Here is a 17,657-nt window from a genome sequence, read left to right on the forward strand (position 1 = left end):
GGCTCTTCCATCTGGGCCTGGTGTCCCCTCTGGTCTTGGGAATGAGACATAGAAAGGGGACAGGGTGGGAAAGGAGCTTGTAGAGAGGCCGGGGCCCCTGGAGGGCTTCCTGGAGGTGGTGGGCCTCAGGGAACAGGGCTAGAGAGGCTGAGGGCCACCTTGCTTCAGAAATACCCGCCTGCGCGTGGGGCGGCCCCGTCATGCCCTGCAGCACAGAGCAGGCCTGGGGTGCCCTGGCCCAGGCTGTGCGGGTTCTCAGGCCGTGTCATGCTCGGGCCACCCTCCTGTCGGCACTCTGGTCTGCACCCCAGGCCTGCTGTGGGCCGGCCCTCACCCTGGCGTTGAGGCCCCCCTCTCTCTCTCTTTTTCCTGCACTCCCACCCCGGGCCCTCCTAGCGCTATCTGGCTGCCCTGGACTCTGGCGGCCACACGGGTTGGCAGTTTAAGCCCATGAACAGTGCCTGAACGCTGTGGTGGCTGTGTCCTCAGAGTGACAGGTACTGACCCACCTGGGTCCCCTGCCCTGCACCGCCTGCGCACCCACACCTCCGTGCCTCACACCCTTTGCTCACCGCTAGCCCATCGCCAGCGCTGGCTCATCAGACAGGGCCCAGCGCTGTCTTGGCTCAGCGCCCACGGGGCCAGCTTGCGGCAGTGCAGGTGGGCGGGCTTTGTGGCCCCTAGCCCAGCCACAGAGACCCTGGCCCTGGGCTGTCACCCTCGCATCAGGGGCAGTGAGCCCCTGCACAGAGCCCCCTCCTCACCCCTGGCCCAGCTGCAGCTGGCCCCTGCCCATCCGTCACCTCCCAGCGAGTCGGCCACCCAAACCCGTGTGCGCGTGCACACCTGTGCCTGGCGCCCTGGGGTGCGGCCAGCAGGCCCGGCCCTCGAAGGGCCGCCCCACGTGTCTGGAAGTGCACACAGCCGCGTGCAGAGGGGCACAAGGCCGCTGCGGCCGTCACACCGCGCCGCGCACCTGCTCGGGCTCGTCAGCGGTCTGGGCTGCTGCCCACCGCCCCCCAGCCCGTGCTGCACGTCCCTGGAATGACATGGCTCCCAGTGCCCGCCCATCCTCCTCCCAGCTCGCCTTCGTGGCCGCTGACGGGCGCTCACAACCTTCCCCCTTCCAGGAATCCTGGGAGGGCTCTCGGGGCCCAGGGAGATCGTCTGTCCTGATCTGCACACTGCGGTGTGTGGCCTCGGGTTCGGAGCCCCCAGGGATTGCTGGGGGCATGTGGCTGTGGGGTCAGCCTGCCAGGCTCCTTCCCGCTGGCAACCTTGGCACGTGCCTTGGCTTTTGTCCCCCGGATGGGCGTGTGGCCCCTTGCACACTGCTTGGTTTTAGCACACGTCTCTTCCACGTGTGTTCGTTGTGAGCACACGTGCACATGCATGTGTATCAAGTGAGGCCTCCATGCTTCAGGTTGGACAAGAGTGGCCGAGATGTGCTGGCTGTCCCCGTCCCCAGCTGCCTCTGTCCCTGCGTCCGTGACCCACAAGGAGCCCCCAGTTTGGTTCCCATCTGAGTGGGTGGCAGCATCACCCCAGCCTGAGGGGCCTTGGTGGCTTCGGGGTCCTCCCCAGGGGTGACGGGGCAGAGCCGCTGTGGAGGCTTCTCCCTCCTGTGACCTGTGGTGTCCGCCACTCTGGGCCCTTGGGCACAGCCTGAGCCCACACACTCCTCCTGGCCGCCCAGCCAGGATCCCGCAGGGGGAGGAGGACCCGTGCCAGGTGCAGTGGGGAGCCTCCAAGCTCTGGTTCTTGCCGGGGCAGAGTGCTGCCTGGCCTGATGCCACACGCCCAAGTCGGGAGCAGGGGCTGCTGTGCTCATCTCACTGGGAGAGGATGCTGGTCCCCGTCCGGAGCCTGGGGAGTGGGCGGCCAGACCTCTGCCCCCCGGGGCTGTCACTGCCCCCAGCCCCGGCCAGGGCTCAGGAGTCCAGGCCCTGGACCAGCCGGCCCCTCCCAGAGCCCCTTCTCCCAGGGCTCTGTCAGCTGTGCCGCCACGTGGTCCTGCCCCATCCCACCCCGGGGTGCTCCGGCACACCCCATGGAGGCCCTGCCCTGCTGTGCCCAGTGCCCGCTGACCCCCTGCCCCCTCCCCTTGTCTCCCTGCAGTACACTTCCAGCATGAGAGCGAAGTACCTCGCCACGAGCCAGCCTCGCCCCAACTCCAGCAGCAGCGGGCACTAGACCGCCCGACAGCCACCCGCCCCACGTGCCAATCGCCCCACTCCTCCCCGGGCCGGCCTTGCTGCTTACACCCGCGGCTGCCTGCCGCACCCTCCGCACCCACCCCGGGCCTGCTGCCGGCGCGCTGTGGCCACTCGCCCCCCTCCTCCCCTTCCTGCAGGGGCGTGGAGATGCCCGGCAGGCTCCTGCTGGTGGCGACGCAGGGGCTCTGGGCCCGCACCCTCTCCTTGGCTCACACGCCTGGACACCTGGGGGTGCTGCCAGCGACGCCCGGGCCCTCCTGGCCCCCAGCCCCGTGCCCCTCTGCCTCCGAGGATTCGGGGATTTGCAGAGCCCTGCGCTGGGCCAGATGTGTCGTGCTGGTGCTGTCCCTGCGGACCCCTGCCGTCTCCTCGCCTGGCAGCTGCCCCGCCCCACCCCTCCCACAGCTCTGATGCCTCTCTGCCCCTTCGATGCTTCTGTGCCTCACCTCTTAGTTCGTAGGCAGCGCGGTGCTCCCTGTGTGCTGGGCGTCTGGAGGGACGGCCGTGTGGACCCACCCGCCTGCTTGTCTCCCGCGCGTGGAGACCCTCGTGTGGCGCCTTCACATGCCTCTGCAGCAGCTATAACTCCTTCTTTCCCTCGCCCCCCACCCCACCCCACCCCACCCCAGGCTCTCTGCATCGGGTCCCCACTTTCTCTGCTTCCCTCCCAGCAGCGCTCTCTCCCTCAGCACCCACCCCGCCTGTGGCACCCAGCCCTCCCCGGCGGCAGGAGACAGCGGGTGCCACGCGGAGCCCAGGCTGCTCATCGAGTGCTGGCCGCCCTCTTGGTGCCAAGACCCCTCCCCCACCCCAGAGGCTTGACAGCTTCATCCGGTTCATTCCTTGCACTAACCACATTTGTCATCTCTAGGGCAGGCGGGGTGGCGGGCCGAGCGGCACCCCCTTTTCGGTTCCCTTTCCATCCAGGACAGGCACAGTGTCCCAGAGCCGGCTGGGGGGCTGGACCCGAGCTGGCTGTGAATGTGCCCTTGGCCCCTGCCGCCCCTCTTGGGACTAACCACTGACCTCACTCCAGCCTCCGAGAGAAAGCACCCCTGGCCAACCCAAAGCCCGTGAGTGTGACGCCGAGTCCAGGCCGGAGCTGAGTCCCAGGATAGCCAGCTGGGAGTCGGGCTGGAGGAGGTGTTTCTTCTCGTGGTGCTGCTGGGGGGTGTCGAAGACCGAGAGGCAGCCCAAGGGCCTGGAGACCCTCCCTGGGCAGGCGCTGCGCCAGGGGACCGTGTCCTCAGGAATGAATGTCCCTTGGGCTGTAGGACTGAGGTCCCTGTGGCCTCAGTCTCCCTACCTGTGAAGCGGGAACAAGGCTTCCCTAAGGTGCTTTTGGCGTAGTGTACAATGTTTGCTGTGTTTCCTGCCGCAGATGGGGGTGCTACCCCCAGATCAAGTTGGAAAGTCCCCTGCCGGTCCCAGCCCTGCCCAGCCAGCCTGAAGCAAGAGAGGCCAGGTGCAGCCTCTGCCCTGTGTCAGTCCAGGGGCAGCAGAGAGCCACTTGGCAGCCACACGAGGCCCCAGGCCGGGGCAGACAGCAGCCGGCCCGGCAGTTTACAGACATGGGGGGCTCTTTCTCCCAGAGCGGCAGGGCACCCCTTCCCCAGGGTGGCCTGGAAGAGGCCACCTTCCTCTGTGATCCCTTCTTTGTGCTGGTATCTGGGACCAAAAGCATGGGTGGGCCTGGGACTAGGTCACATCTCCCCCGCTCCTGGGGCAGCCTCTGCCCTGGACGGGGTTGGGGGAGTGAGTAGGCAAACACGGGGGTGCTCCAGGTGGGCCTAAGGGCCCGCAGCCTCGCATCTGAGCCTTCGCACACGGCCAAACCTCACTGAAAGGCACCTTGTGCTCCAGGCCCCCCACTGTACACACACACACCACACACACATATACATACATACAGATATATGGCGGTACCACAGCCCAACCGACAAGTTTTTCTGGGCTCCACCGCCTGGGCGGAGCATTCCTGCGCGGCCTCGGATCAGAGGGGTGGCGTCGGGCTGTGCTGCCTGGGGCGCCGCTCGGAAGCACAAACGGCCGCCCGGGCCCGCGAGGCCGAAATGTGAATGTACATAGCGTGAGAGCCGGGCGCCGGGAACCTGCGCCGCTCGGAGCCCCTCCGTGCGTGCGTCGTGCGCGTGTCTGCCCGCCCATCTGACTCCACCCAGTTCCTTCTACTCACTGAGGCGGAAGAAAGGAAAACGGGAGAGGTTAAAAGGGGTGCAAGACCGAGCCTCGGTACTGGAGGGGGAGCGCATCTCGCCCTTGGTTTTCTTTTTGCTGTTTAATTTCAGGCCGTTTCCTAACCCGTCCCGTCCCGTCCCGGTGACTTACCCTCATCCGCTCCCACCCCTGCACCTGTGGTTCTTGCCCCTCGCAGGCCCTGCAGCATCTTGGGCAGTGGTCCTCTACCACGTGGATGGGAGGGAGACGCCCCGAGGCCCCTAACGGGCTAGGCGGGCAGGAGGGGTTCCAGTCCGGTCGCTCGCCGATGGGGCTCCTTGTGCAGGCGCACGCTTCCCCCAGCTCCCCTGGCCTGGTGTAGGGCCTGATCGGAAGCCCTGTTCCTATATGCCCCTCCACGCCCACCCCATCTCACTATGCAATCCCAGTCCAAGCTCCATTCCCTCCCTACCCCAGGACCCCCGCCCCGGCCGGGAGGGGTGCGTGGGTGACAGCCCTAAATGGGGGGACGAGCGGGGACCAGGGCCTCTTGGGCGGGTTTTGTTTTGTTTTGTTTTTAACCATAATGGTTGTGTGCCGCACCACTTTATATTTGTTACATATATCTCTCGAAGTAATTTTGTTAAAACTCCCCCTCCCAGGTTTCTCTCCTGGCCCTTGCATCCCACCCACAAGGTGATTAGCGTCCTGAGCGGGGAACTGAGGCCTGAACCGCTTGGCATTCTCCAACTTCCGTAGGGCCATGGCTGTATGTTGCTGTCGCTGTGTTTCTGGGTTTTTTTGTTTGTTTTTGTTTTTTTAACTGGGTTTGGGGTTTGATTTTTATTTCTCTGGGGGCTTTATTTTTCTTGGCAAATACTAAAAATCTCGTCAATGTAATTTCTGTGGTTTCTATTCAGCTTGGGTTTCATGTTTTAAAATAAACAAATTTTAAAAAACAGGCCTCTTTCCCTGAGTTGTTTTGGCTCCCGCCCAAGTCTGTGGGCAGGGCGGCCACGTGCCGGGAGCCACTAGAGCCTGGGCGACCCTGATGGGCGGGGTCTCGCGGGAGAGGGGGCCTGATGGGGCGGGGCCTGGTGGGCGGGGCGGGGCGTCAGGTGTGCAGAGCGGCTGGCGCTGGGAGCGGTGGTCTCGACGGCTTGAAAGCCTCATTTGCAATCTGGGCTTGCGCTGGAGGGGCCTGAGGAGACGCGGATTCCTGTGAGGAGGGCCCCGTCTCTAGCCAGCAGGAGAGGTGACAGACCTGGCCCTGGGCAGGGCTGTTGGAGCGGGTCAGAGAGGCCAAATGGGAGGATGGTGTGTCTCCAGGAGGAGCATCTCCTGAGTCCCCACTGTAACCCGAGGCGGGGTTCCCAGTGCTTCCCCGGGCGCCTCGCTGCCCACTGGCCTCGCTGGAGTCCTTACCAGTGGTCTGAGCAGCAACTCAACCGCCGCCTGCCGAGGTAGGAAGGATCATTATTGTTCTCATTTGAGAAGTGGGCTGGGGAAGGCGCCGTGTCGTCGGAGGCCACATAACCCAGCACGTCACCCTGGGTGGCAGGAGACATACCGCCCACCTCGCAGGGAGACCCTTAGGACCCGTGAGATGGGGGGAGGCACGTTAGCCCGGGAGAGTGTTGGTCTTGCATGCCAGGTGCACAGGTGGGCGAGGGAGCTGCGAGGCCCGGTGGAAGACACCAGGCTCCCGTGGCATTGCTGGCGCCGAGGTTCCTGGCTCTCGGCGCTATGAGTGCCTGGGTTGGCGGGGGCACAGGGCGGAGCTTCTGCCTCCAGCACACACCAGCAGCCTGGTCCAGTGGTTTCCGTTTTGACTTGGCTTCTGGGGGAGGGGGCCCAGGATACATAAGCTCTGATGGGGGGCTGCTAAGCACCCAGGAGTGGAGGCATCTGGGGCTCCGTGCTTCTGCGGTGCCATGTGGGGACAGCGTGAATTGTCTCTCGTCTTAGGTTTAGCTGCCAAGCAGAAGAATCGTGCTAGAGCTGGAGGGGGCGTGGCCCAGAGAAGTGCGTGCGTGTGTGCGTGTGCGTGTGTGCGTGTGTGTTTAAGGTGGGGAAATAACAGCATGCTGTGAAGGCTGATGGTAATGGTCCCGTAAGCAGAGGAAATGGCTGCAGCAGGGAAGACGAAGAGTCCGTTGGGGGAGTGATGGTCCTGAATCACCTGGAGGGGCTGGGACCTAGGTCACAGTGGAGGGGCCGGCCATAAACAGGACTGCGGTCCCTCCTGCTGGCCTGGTGATGAGAGCATATGTGCGGCTTGGGGCTGGGGTGGCAGAAGTTCTTATGAAGTAGAGAGGAGGCTGGAGAGGAAGCGGGGTGCCATGGGAGAGCCAGGGGCAGGGGCAGTGGGCCTCCCCAAGGGCCCCTGAGGCGCTTGGTCTGGAACTCAGGTGAGACTCACCAGGTGGGAAGGCAGTCCCTCCAGCCACCCAGGTGTGGGTAGTGAGCAGGCAGAGGGCCGGATGCAACAGGTCAGAGACTACGGGCTTGGCCAAGAGAAGATGTGGAAGCAAGAGAGGCCAAGGGAGGTGAAGGCGACTTCAAGGGCATGACTGGACCCTGGGATTTCAGCCAGGGGAGGACAAGCCCTTGAGGGGTGAGGGATCTGGGGTCCAGTGGGGGTCAGGAAATAGGAGGGAGGGAGCTGGAAAGATATGAGGTGGAGACAGAGTGGGATGCCATGGGGTAGGCAAAGTGTGAGGAGTGACTGTGGAGGGGCGACCAAGGCGGGGGCGGGGCAGGTTGTTGGGGGGCAGGTTGAGGGGATGCCAAGGGTGTGGGAAGGGTCACTGACACCAAGTCACCAGGAGCAGTGTGGGAGAAAGTGGCCCCCAGGACGAGGGGGCCTGTGGATACCCACATGGGGGAAGGGGCAGCAGATGTTGTGATCCTGTTGGGGGAGGGGGCAGGGGGCCGGGGAGAAGGGTCTGCAGGTGGCCGCAGGAGCATCTCCAGGAGTGAGGTGTGAGGAGGGCATATGCCCGGCAGGGGGCGCTGAGTCCGCAGAGGACGAGAAGCTACGGGCAGGGCCAGACGGACCCTGTTGGAAGACCCACCTGGAGTCCTAGATGGGCTGGGGCGGCCCAGGAATCTGCATTCCCAGCAAGTTCCCAGTGACCGCCGGCTGCTGATCTGGGGCTCAGCTGTGACTACCACGTTCAAACAGGAAGTGAGCGATCACTTGGCAAGGATCTGGGGATTTCACTGGGATGAGCCAGGAGGAGATGTGGCCAGCCCTGCATCAGAGCCAGGGGACAGGACAGTGACATGGGTGGCCTGCGGTGGCCTGCAGCATCCGGCTCAAGCCTGCCTCTTGACATCACACATACCGCACCAACAAAATATTGGTAATAACCAATAGATTCCAAATATTGGTAATATACCAACTATTGGTAATAACCAAAGATTCATGATGTGAACTTTTAAGAGCAAGCAAGGGGCTGCAGAGACGGTCTCCCCTCCCTGTCACTCGGGGGCTGCACCCCTAGATCCGTGTGGGGTCCCGGGAAAGGTGGATTCGGGCTGGGAGAGGAACCACCAGCTCTGGCCACCAGGCGGTGCCCAAAGACCATGGTGGGTTACACATGGGGGGAGTGGGCCCCTGAGGCCTGGGCAGGGGCAGTAGGGGGCATATGCGGAGGGAAGCAGCCACAGCTCTGAGCCCCCAAATTCAGCAACCTCCAGGGGCCAAGACGAGGAGCCCCCTGGACCCTGGGCCCCTCCTGGCGCTGGACCACTTACGTGCCTTCTGTGTGCCCAGCCCTAGGCTCAGAAAGGACTTGGGGAAGGGGTCACCTCCAAGAACATTTGGCAAAGTTGGGCCTGAGGTGGCAGCAGGACCGGCCAGTTGGTCTGGCAGACGAAGAGATGAGGTTGGCACTGGTTTCCCCCCGCGCCACTTCCGCTCTGACCCCAGACCCAGAGAGGGCAGGACTGGCTGAAGCCTCCAGCAGGTCAGGCCTCTCGAACCACCGATGGAGCCTATGGAAAGCTCCACAGTGGTTGCAACAGGTGGAGGAGAGTCGTGGAGACCCAAGTCTGTAGGCCGTCCTGTCTCCCAGCCCCCCAGGCGTGCTGACAAGTCCCACCTCTGCACCTCTGCCCAGGTTGTGCCAAGACCTGGAACACCTTCCTCTCCCCACTCTGCTTCCCACCCCAGCTCAGATGTGCCTCTTTGGGGGAAGCTGGCTGTGATGGCCCAGCTGAAGGGAAGTTCGTTCAAACTGAGCAGGGAGGGGCCCCACCCTGGCACCCTTCCCAGCCCCTCCAAGACCTGGCTCAGCCTCTGCTCTGGCCAGCTACCCCGGCGCTCACCCGCGGGCAGCAGGGTAGCTGGGGGGCGGGGGGGAGCGCCCAGCAGCCCCAGTGGTTGCGCTTTTGCTTTTTATTTTTGAAAGCCCACAAGTGACGGGCAGTTTGGGAGGGCCAGCCAGGACCCTCCCCAACCAGCCACTAGCCCAGCGTGTGGTCGAGGGGCGCTGACGCCACCAGAGAATGGGGCTTGGCCGCCCCCAGTCGCGCCTGCAGAAGGGAGGTCACCTCTTCTGCTCCGTGACTCATCTTGGGGGTGGGGGGGAGAGCACCCCCTGCACACCCCTGAGGGCGGCGGATGGAAGACATCAGGCTGCCCGGTTCCTATAAGGCCTCCTGGACCTGCTTCCCCTTCTGAGGAGGGAGAACTTCCCTCCTCCCTCAGCTTCTTGTGTAAGAGGAAAGGGCCGAGGTGCCGCTAGTCTGTGGCCCTCTGTGACCCCTGCAGGCCCAGAGCACCGGGGGCTCAGCGCCGCTTACATTTATCCCCCTTTCTCAGGTGGAGGTCGAGGCTCCAGGAGGGGTGGGGCTTGCCGCCCAACCCTGGGCTCCTCTGCTCTGCTGTCCCCCTGCTTGGTGCCCCCAACCCATGCGGGGACAGCTTGGACCAACTGTGACCTACCGATGGCCCCAACTCTGATGCAGACTCCACCTGCCCCGGCCACACCTCTGCCCCGGGGTCCCGCCAGCTCTGTGCAGAGGCGATGCCAGCTGCTGGAGGAGGGGCACTGGGGCCCGGGCTCCACACTCTGCCAGGGCAAAGGCTCCTGTGACGCACACTGGCAGGAAGGAGGCCCATGGCCTCTGCCCACAGGTGGCAGCAGTGCTGCTGTGAGCCCCTCTCCCCGCCATGCCCCCACCCAGCCTGGCACACAGTCGGTGCTGAGTGGAGTCTGGGGGTGTGATGGTGAGGGGCCCTCTCTCCCTCCTGCTGTCCCAGTCACTGCCACACCCCCAGGGCAGCTGCTCTGGGAACCGTGCTGCTGACTCAGGGCCACGCAAGGTCCCGCTGGGGTCAGGCCCTGGCCAGCTGCTCCCCAGGACGGGCAGGCACCAGCAAGGGCTGTGAGGAAGGGGTCCTCTCCAGCCTGTTGGGGGCGCTGAGTATGTGACTGGACCGGGAGGGGCTGGCATTCTGCCCCCAGCTCAGGGGTGCGAAGTGAGGCGCTCTTCAAACCACTCTGTCTGCTTTCTGATGTGTGGACAGGGCTAAGCGTGGAGCAGTGGGGAGCAAGGAGGTCATAGGGAACAAGGAGCCCCAGGTCCTAGCAAGTACCCACGGGGGTGGGGCTGGGGCAGCTGGAGGCGGGGAGGGGCGGAGGGGGAGGGGGAGGGGAGCGCAGGGGAGGGGGAGGTGCAGGGGGAGGGTGTGTGTGTCCAGGCTCAGTTTGAGGAAGAGGAACTGAGGGCCGCCCCAGGCTGCCTGGGAGGGTGGGAGGAGGGGATTCCCCAGCTGAGGCCAGAGCAGCCCCTCCCCGCTCCTGCCATCACAAAGCCTTGATTTGAGGAAGGGCCAGAGGAGCTGCTTTCTGTAGAAAACAGGGCAGAGACCCGTCCAGGGTCAACAGGCTCCTGGGACCCGTCCAGGGTCAACAGGCTCCTGAGACCCGTCCAGGGTCAACAGCATGGTGCGGGGGCGGTGAGGCCAGGATCCAAGGTCAGCCTGAACTCGGAGTTTGAGTTCTTCACCAGCCCGGCTGCCTGACCTTGGACATCACATCACCTGCTCCGAGCCTCAGTTTCCCCATCTGCAAAATGGGGCAAGAATGTGGCCTCTGTGGGCTTGTGACAGAGATGAAGCTGGGTAAGGAGGTCCCAGGTCAAGCCACAGCCAGCCCCTGTCCTCCTGAAGGGAGGGCTGGACCCTCTGGCAGCTGTCCAGGGGCAGGCCAGCACAGACCAGGGCTACAGAGTCTTAGAGCTGCTTGTCGGAGTGAGACCTGTACATCCAGAGGTCTCCCCTATGTCCGGGGGTGCCCTGGGCTGGTCATGCCGCTCAGGTACCTGGAAGTTGCTATTTAAATCCCAAGTTCCCTTCCCACAATAGCTGGCTTGGAGGTCTCTACACACCTCCCCCACACGAGTGCAAACAAGCCCTCAGCCCCCCGGTTCAGCTTCCATGAACCTGCAGCTCAGGCCCAACTTCCAGCTGAGACCAGGATGCCCACGTTGCCCCAAAGAGCATCTTTATTTGCAGCAAAGGACGTCACCATAGCAACACACTTCAATTCCCTGAGAACTTTTCCCTTATCATTCACTTTCCTAGCTATGTCTTTGCAGAAGGAAAAACAGAAGACAGAACACACCTCGCTGGTCAGGTGCGCCGAGCTGGACTGGTAGGAGACAGGTTCTATGCAGGAGGTGGGCAGGGAGAGGCCAGATACCACGACATATAAATACATAGAGTGTTAGACATTTCCATCAGCTTTAACAACAAAGATTATCCCAAGTTCGGCTGCTGCTTTTTCTGATCCACAGAAAAGATAAAATAGCGCCCTCCCCAACCCCCCGAAAACACAGACAAAAACTCCCTACTTTGTACCCACCCCCTTTCGAAAAAGAAGCACAGTAAAAAATACTGTCACAATATTTACAGACACACCCACTATGGGTGACTTTCTCTCTACTTTGGAGAGGAGATAAGATCCTCAGCTGACTCCCCGTCACAAAGGGAAGATGGCTAAGAGAGCGGGAAGACCCCTGCCCGGGATTGTGCCGCACTCCACCCAGCGGCAAGGCCACTGGGGCTGCTGTTCCCCAGGTACCCAGGCCAAAGCTCAGTGGGAGGAGGGGACTCGGGTCACATCCCCCAAACCCAGCTTTCTCGCAGCACTGAGCAGGGTGAGTTGTCCTGGGGGCTCTAAGGAGCCAGGATCCCAGGGGGCAGGCGCCTGCAGCGCTGGGCCTGCGCTCAGCAGGAGGGAAAGGCACCTGCACCTCGCTGCAGAGCAGCCCCTGGTCCCCATGCTGCCCAAAGACCCCAGAATGATAATAAACCTGCCCTCAGAGTGACCTCTGACTCACAAATCCTTCTGGGGTGGAGCATGGAAAGACAGGCGGTGCCTCGCCTGTTCCTCGGCACAGCAGAGCTGCCCAGCAGTCTGCTACACGGATGGGCACACAGTACACACACACACACACACACACGCACGCACAGCCCTGGGGGAGCCTCGAATGCCAAGGCCAGGGCGGCACAACAGGGGTCCCCGGGCCCTTTGGATACCAGGGGTGCCCGGGGACAGGGTTTCAGCCGTAGCTGCTAGAAGATGGCAGTGTGGGGACACCAGGGTGTGTCCGGATACAGGTGGCAGTGGATGGAGCGGAACCTGTGGGGACAGAGTGGGGGGCTGGTCCGTGTGGGGTGCGGATACCGAGCTCACAGCACCGGGGGCCCTCTTCCACTCAAGCAGGCTCAGGGTCGTACTCTTTCATCACGCTGCTTAGCTGCAGCAGACCCCAAGGGACCCGAGGGGAGCCCCGCCCCCATCTGGGCCTCAGTTTCCTCACCTGGATGGGTCGGCCTCCACTGAGAAGGGCCCCTTAATGTGGACAGCATTCCGCTTGTTTTCAAACATGCCGTAGCTCAAGGTCACCTGCAGGGGGAGGGACAGAGTGACGCTGGGAGGGGTGCCGATGCCACCCCACCCTGCCCCTTCCCTCCTCTCCCAGCCGCTCTCCTCCATCCCCATCCCTTCCTGGCCTGCTAGGCAGCGCACCTGCTCATGGAGCTCGGAGGCGGGGACCTGCTGCAGGTTCTCCAGGTGGGAGTGGAAGAGCCCGCTGCGGATGAGGGGCACGCCCAGCAGAGCCTCCACGATGTAGCCGATGGTGCAGTCGTCCGGCAGCCGGATCCGCTCGGCCGTGCTCATGAAGTGGCCTCCGCTGTGGGAGGGCCGGAGGGCCGGAGTGAGCCGAGGCGGGAGCTGGGCAGGAGCCCACCAGGCAGTGTCACCCTGGCCGGGCCCAAGAAGGAGGTGCACATGGCCGGCCTGTGTCCCTAACGGGCTCTCACGCTGGCAGCTCCCCACCTCCCTGAGCCCCAGGACAGCCCCCTCCTCCGTATCAGCCAGATGATTCTCTGTGACTTGGGGGTTACCGGACGCAGGAAGGGGTCCTGCCCAACCTGGGTGCTGACCACCCTGGTGGCTGTGGGCAGTGGTGGGACGACTCACCCTGCCAGTACACGTGAGGTTGGGGACACTGGTGCTGGGAAGATGAGTCAAGCCAGGCCCCCAGTGGGGGGACCTTGCGGTCTGGGGCAGCCTCGCCTGTGCCCCAAGGCACCCACTCACCTGGCCCAAGGGCTCATCTTCAGGGCCAGCCCCCGGCTGATGCAGAAGCCAGCCCCGCCGGTGGCAAACCAGAAGTGGACAGGCCGCTGCGGGAGGGGGCACGTGGTGAGGCTCCCAGACCCTTCCCCCGGGCTGCAGGGACACCTCCAGCCCCTCCCCGCTCGGCGTAGGCCTGTGTGGGCGGAACACTCACCACCTTGCTCTCGCTGACCCTCTCTGTGGCCTGGATGGGCCTGTCCAGGCTGGGCTTGCCGAGGTAGATGTCCTGCGTGTGCGGGTAGCTGGCCAGCAGCTTCAGCAAGGCGCGCACGTTCACGTAGTTATCGTCATCCACGTGGCAGAACCACCTGCGGCGAGGCACTGCCGTCAGGGGGGCGCGCGGGGGGCGGGGACTGCCAGGGCGGGAGCCAGCCCGAGGAGGGGACGATCCCGGGCCCCAGCCGAAAGCCAGCACTCACTTCCTCCCCGATTCGACGAAGCGGTCATACTCCACGGCCATCTTGCAGGACAGCGCCTGGCGGCTGTGGGCAGCCGAGCAGTTAGTATTGACCACGTTGCCTGCGGACGAGGGGAGGGGCTGTGAGTGGGTCCAAGATGGCTCAGCGAGGGCGGCCTGGCCCAGGGTCACACAGCAAGCCCCGTGAGAGCAGAGCAAGAGAGGGTGCGTGGCAGTCTGCCTCGGGGCGCCCTGGGTTCGAGCCGTGCCTACGGTGGCCTCCCCCTCAACCCCTCCCTCGAGCAGGACCCAGGCCCGGCGATCTCACCCCCCAGCCCAACCCCCTCCTAGGCGCCCCGCCCCGCCCCGCCCCTGCCCATTCAGGCGGCTTTTTCCCAGCACCGGCCACCTGTTGCCGCCACACCAGCTCAAAGGGCCCCGGGCGCTGAAAGGGCCTCATTTGCATGAGAATTGGGCGGGGGGGGCGAGTGGTGGGGCGGAGCGTTGAGCAAAACCCTTGAGTAAACTGCCCTCCCAGGCCCGTGGCCTCGGTGACCTCTCCAGAGGGGAGGGTTTCCTCTGGGCGGGAGCCCCCCCAGCCTCCCCACGTCCAGCGCTCACCCGTGCGCCTTGCCAGGGCTTCATCTTCCCCGTCCGTGAAAATGTACGTCTGCAGGGAGAAATACGGCCTTGAACAGGCAGCTCTGTGCCCCGGCCACCGTGGGGTCCAGGGCTGGGCACCCTGCGGCTTCACAGGGATCCTTCAGTCACACCCATGCCCCACCTTTGAGCCTCAATTTCCCCACATGCAGAGTGGGGCTCAAGTGCCTACCCTGAGTGGAAGTGGGCTGGGGGCCCAGGAAGACCCCACCCCCTACCACCCCACCCCCTACCTCGACAGCTGGGCCCAAGGTCAGCCGGCAGCTGCGCCCGCACGAGCCAGGTGCGGTGCCCCGCCCACCCGCCAGGTAACCGGCTCCGGCGGTCCTGCACACCTGGCAGGGCACACACCCTTACTTACACAGTGCCCAGCCTGTGGGAGGGGCGGAGGGTGGGGGGGGGGCAGGCGGAGGAGGTCCGCTTTGGGAAGCCAAGTCTCAATCAGTCGGGGACAAAGGCCTCTGCTGGGCGGCTGCCAAGCGCTGGCGGACAAAGGGCCCAGAGGGAGGATGAATCACCAGGCGTTGTCCGCCAGCTTTGTCCTGGGCCGCGCTGCGAGGGGAACTCGGCCGCATTAAGCGGGAGTGGCCGCACAGCCCATTACCATACAGCTGGCCTGGTTAACTGGGCCGGGCTGGGCACAAGGTCCGGCGGGCTGGGGTGTGGCCACAGCCCTGCAGTCCTCCGGGCTGGGCCCTCAACACCGGGGCCTCCCTCGCACCCCTGGCTGCGTGACCAGCCAGTGCAGCCGGTCACCTCTGAGCCAAAGCAGCCTCCGGGGTTCTAAGGAGACGCGGTCCGCGGGGCTGAGGCGGGAAACCTCACGTGCCCCAGCGCAGGAATCAGTGGCCCCAGCACCCATGCGGCCTAGCAGCCCCGCCTGCCGCGTGCCCTGCTCAGGGCCACGTCAGGGCTCCACCTGCGCCAGCCGCCGCTGCCGGGACCGCCCCGCGGGGGGCCAGGAGCTGCCAGCGCCCGCCTGGGCCCGTCGGCACACGGGAAGCAGCGTTCCTTTTCCTCTGCCCGGCCCGCCCAGCGCGTGCCACCCAGCACACCCGGGCGTGGCTGAGTGCAGAGCCCAGGCCCGGTGGAGGGTGCTGGGAGCACGGGCAGTGGGAAACCCCCCCCCCCGTGCCCACCAAGCCTCGGTTTCCTTCTGTGTACAAACGGGTGCAAGGGAGGGGCCGGCGTGTGCAGGCCTGGCATACAGCACGAACCCAGCGACCTGGCGCACTCACCTGCGGTGCCCACCCTCAACTGGCAGCTCCAGCTCCTTGCCCAGCCTGAGCCCAGACCCGGGCACACTCTCAGTGAGGTCACAAGCTGGCTGGGCCTAGAGAGAGCTAAGGGAGGTGGCAGGCTCCTTCTACACCCTCTCCACGCACGCACCCCCTCCTTCCAGAGCAGACACCCCAGGGCAGCCCGCACGCACAGACTCGCATCCAGCGCCCCCGCCCCCCAGCATCTCAGCCCAGGAATGCCGTGGGAGGACGAGGCCGGCCCGTGCAGACGCGCCGTTGCCGCCACTGGATTAAAAGGAAAATGCTTTCTTAATGAGATCAAGGGAGGCCTGTTCTCCTGAGCGCTTGGTGGTGCCCTAAAAACCCAGCCCAAGGCTACGGAGATTAAAGTCACCTTTGTTCAGCGGGGAGTGCTTGGAGGCGTGAGGTGTGGGGTGTGCGGGTGCCGGGCCTCCGGTCTCCCCACATCAGAGCAATCAGGAGGGGAGGGGATGGGCTGCCCGGCCGCGGGCCTCACCCACTGCGCAGAGCCTCATTTTCCGCCCTCCGTGCAATGGGCGGAACCAGAGTTCACGGGTGCCCAGAGCAGAGTGCTCCGACGCGTTCTCTTCTTTCATCTCCCTAATGGCCCTGGGAGGAGGGCACCATTACGACCCGAGTGTACAAGTGGGGAAACTGAGGCCCATAGAGGGGCAGCCCCCAGTCTGCGGTCACACCCCGGGGCAGAGGCTGTGCTGGTCCACCCCAGCCACGCCTTCCAGGGACCAAGACACACACCCCTCCCCCTCCCCCCCCCCACCCAGACCCCTCCCCACTTCCCCAGAAACGACAGGGCTGGAGGAGGAAGAGTTGGGCAGCGAGGGCCGCAGGGCTGGCTGTGGGTGGGCGGGGGGACACCCACAGGAAGCGGCATTGTTCCTGGAGCTGCGATTCAAAGAAACACAGGATGCCAAGCTCTCCCCCCAACAATTGTGGCTGCCGTGGTGGCAGCCGCTGCAGCCTGGCCCACTCCGGGAGGGATGGGGGAGGAAAGTGTGGGCCAAAGGCCCAGCCCCTCATCCTGGACTTCAAGGCCCGTCACAGTGTGGTCCCTATTGACCACCCCCACCCAAGTCACTCCAACTGCTGGAAGTTTCTTGCACACCCCTCATGCTTGTGCTCAAGATGCCCAGTTGCCCTTTCAGGGCATTTTCTCCTCTCAGTCTAGCTCAAATGGCGCCTCCTCCAGGAAGTCCCTCCCTCCCCAACACGGGTCAGATGCCCACTTTCAGCTCACACAGCCTCTCTGGGTTTCCCCCGCTGCGGCCCTGACTTCCTTGAGTCTCCCCCATCAGACTGGGTCTGAATCACCCCTCACAGGGCTGGGAAAGGAGGTCTCTCTGTTGAAACAGTTTCAAGGACCCCTCCCCCACAGGACACCATAAGAGGGGTTCCTGCTTGCTGTGACACATGAACCGATTGTTGGGGACAGATTCGGCCTCTCCTGGGTGGGGGGCCTAGTGTGAGAAGGAAACCCAAGTGGCCCCTCAACGGGGAGCAAAGGGTCCAGGGGAGGGACGGCCTCCACCCCGACTCTGAGTACTCCCTGGGCTCATTCCCTACATCTCTAGGCTTTGCCAGTCCTCTTTTACGACACCCTACTGGAAGGGCAATGCTTTCCCTGTTTCAGAGATGAGGAAACTGAGGGTCAGAGAGGCCCTTGGTCTTGCCCAAGGTCACCTAGCTTGGCTGGGACTGGTACCTGAGACCCCCCTGACCATATTCCCTCCACTGCAGAAAGCCCCCAAAGTCCAAGACGAGGGGTGCTCAGAGCTGGTGGCAGCCCAGAGGGGGCTGAACACTGCCAAAGGTCACACAGCAGGGAGGCAGAGTCCTGGGGGATGGTGCCCCACAGGGCTGTCACTCAGGGATGTGGGGGACCCCACAGGCCCTCATCGCCAGGCAACCTGAGTGGCCAGCACGCCGGCGGCGTTCCCATGGAGCACATAGCTGCACACAGAGGCCGGACGCCTTTCTCCACTGGAGAAAGGGGCTTTGTTACCTTGCCCAAGCGGCCGGCGTGAGAGCCGCCCGGCGCTGGGAATCCTAACGGCCCAGCAGCCGAACAAAACCCGCAGCCCCCGCCGCCCCCCCCGCCGGGCTGCTGAGCCCCTGCGAAAGGGACGCTGTGTTCCCAGGGCCCCCTCCCCACGCTTGGACCACAGAGGACCCTGCACCCCCAGGCCCCATCGGGACCCCATCACGGCCCTGCCCCAAAACAGGGCTCAGCCAGGCCAGAAGGCCCCCAGACCTCGAGGGCTGACAC

At 64.3% G+C, this 17,657-nt stretch overlaps 2 protein-coding genes across 20 annotated transcripts in view; one reads left to right on the top strand and one right to left on the bottom strand.

Annotated features, from left to right (window-relative positions):
- TTYH3 (tweety family member 3) overlaps positions 1 to 5,352 on the top strand; it is a 28,557-nt gene extending 23,205 nt beyond the window's left edge. Inside the window, exons 14-15 of one of the 3 annotated variants that reach the window (XR_009535008.1) lie at positions 2,119 to 3,359; positions 3,598 to 5,352. Coding sequence is in view for 2 of the 3 variants with exons in the window: in XM_060122144.1 (XP_059978127.1) it covers positions 2,119 to 2,193 (75 nt within the window). In the remaining variant the exon portion in view is untranslated. Of the gene's footprint in view, positions 1 to 396; positions 498 to 2,118 lie in introns of all 3 variants that reach the window. The other 2 variants (XM_060122145.1, XM_060122144.1) reach the window with 2 other exon arrangements.
- The window catches only part of LFNG (LFNG O-fucosylpeptide 3-beta-N-acetylglucosaminyltransferase), a 64,827-nt gene that overhangs the window by 45,729 nt on the left and 1,441 nt on the right, over positions 1 to 17,657 (bottom strand). For 2 of the 17 annotated variants that reach the window (XM_060122150.1, XM_060122151.1), the window contains exons 2-9: positions 14,073 to 14,121; positions 13,474 to 13,573; positions 13,209 to 13,362; positions 13,016 to 13,101; positions 12,440 to 12,605; positions 12,231 to 12,316; positions 5,817 to 5,846; positions 5,481 to 5,671 (exon numbers count right to left, since the gene is read on the bottom strand). In XM_060122150.1, the coding sequence (XP_059978133.1) occupies positions 5,506 to 5,671; positions 5,817 to 5,846; positions 12,231 to 12,316; positions 12,440 to 12,605; positions 13,016 to 13,101; positions 13,209 to 13,362; positions 13,474 to 13,573; positions 14,073 to 14,121 (837 nt within the window). In that variant the 3' untranslated portion in view covers positions 5,481 to 5,505. Of the gene's footprint in view, positions 1 to 5,288; positions 5,847 to 6,192; positions 6,366 to 7,468; positions 7,649 to 10,305; positions 10,472 to 10,866; positions 12,050 to 12,230; positions 12,317 to 12,439; positions 12,606 to 13,015; positions 13,102 to 13,208; positions 13,363 to 13,473; positions 13,574 to 14,072; positions 14,122 to 17,657 lie in introns of those variants that run through there. The other 15 variants (XR_009535019.1, XR_009535018.1, XR_009535020.1 and 12 more) reach the window with 15 other exon arrangements.

Source organism: Lagenorhynchus albirostris, chromosome 15 (assembly GCF_949774975.1).
Source record: "Lagenorhynchus albirostris chromosome 15, mLagAlb1.1, whole genome shotgun sequence".
Lineage (NCBI taxonomy): Eukaryota > Metazoa > Chordata > Mammalia > Artiodactyla > Delphinidae > Lagenorhynchus > Lagenorhynchus albirostris.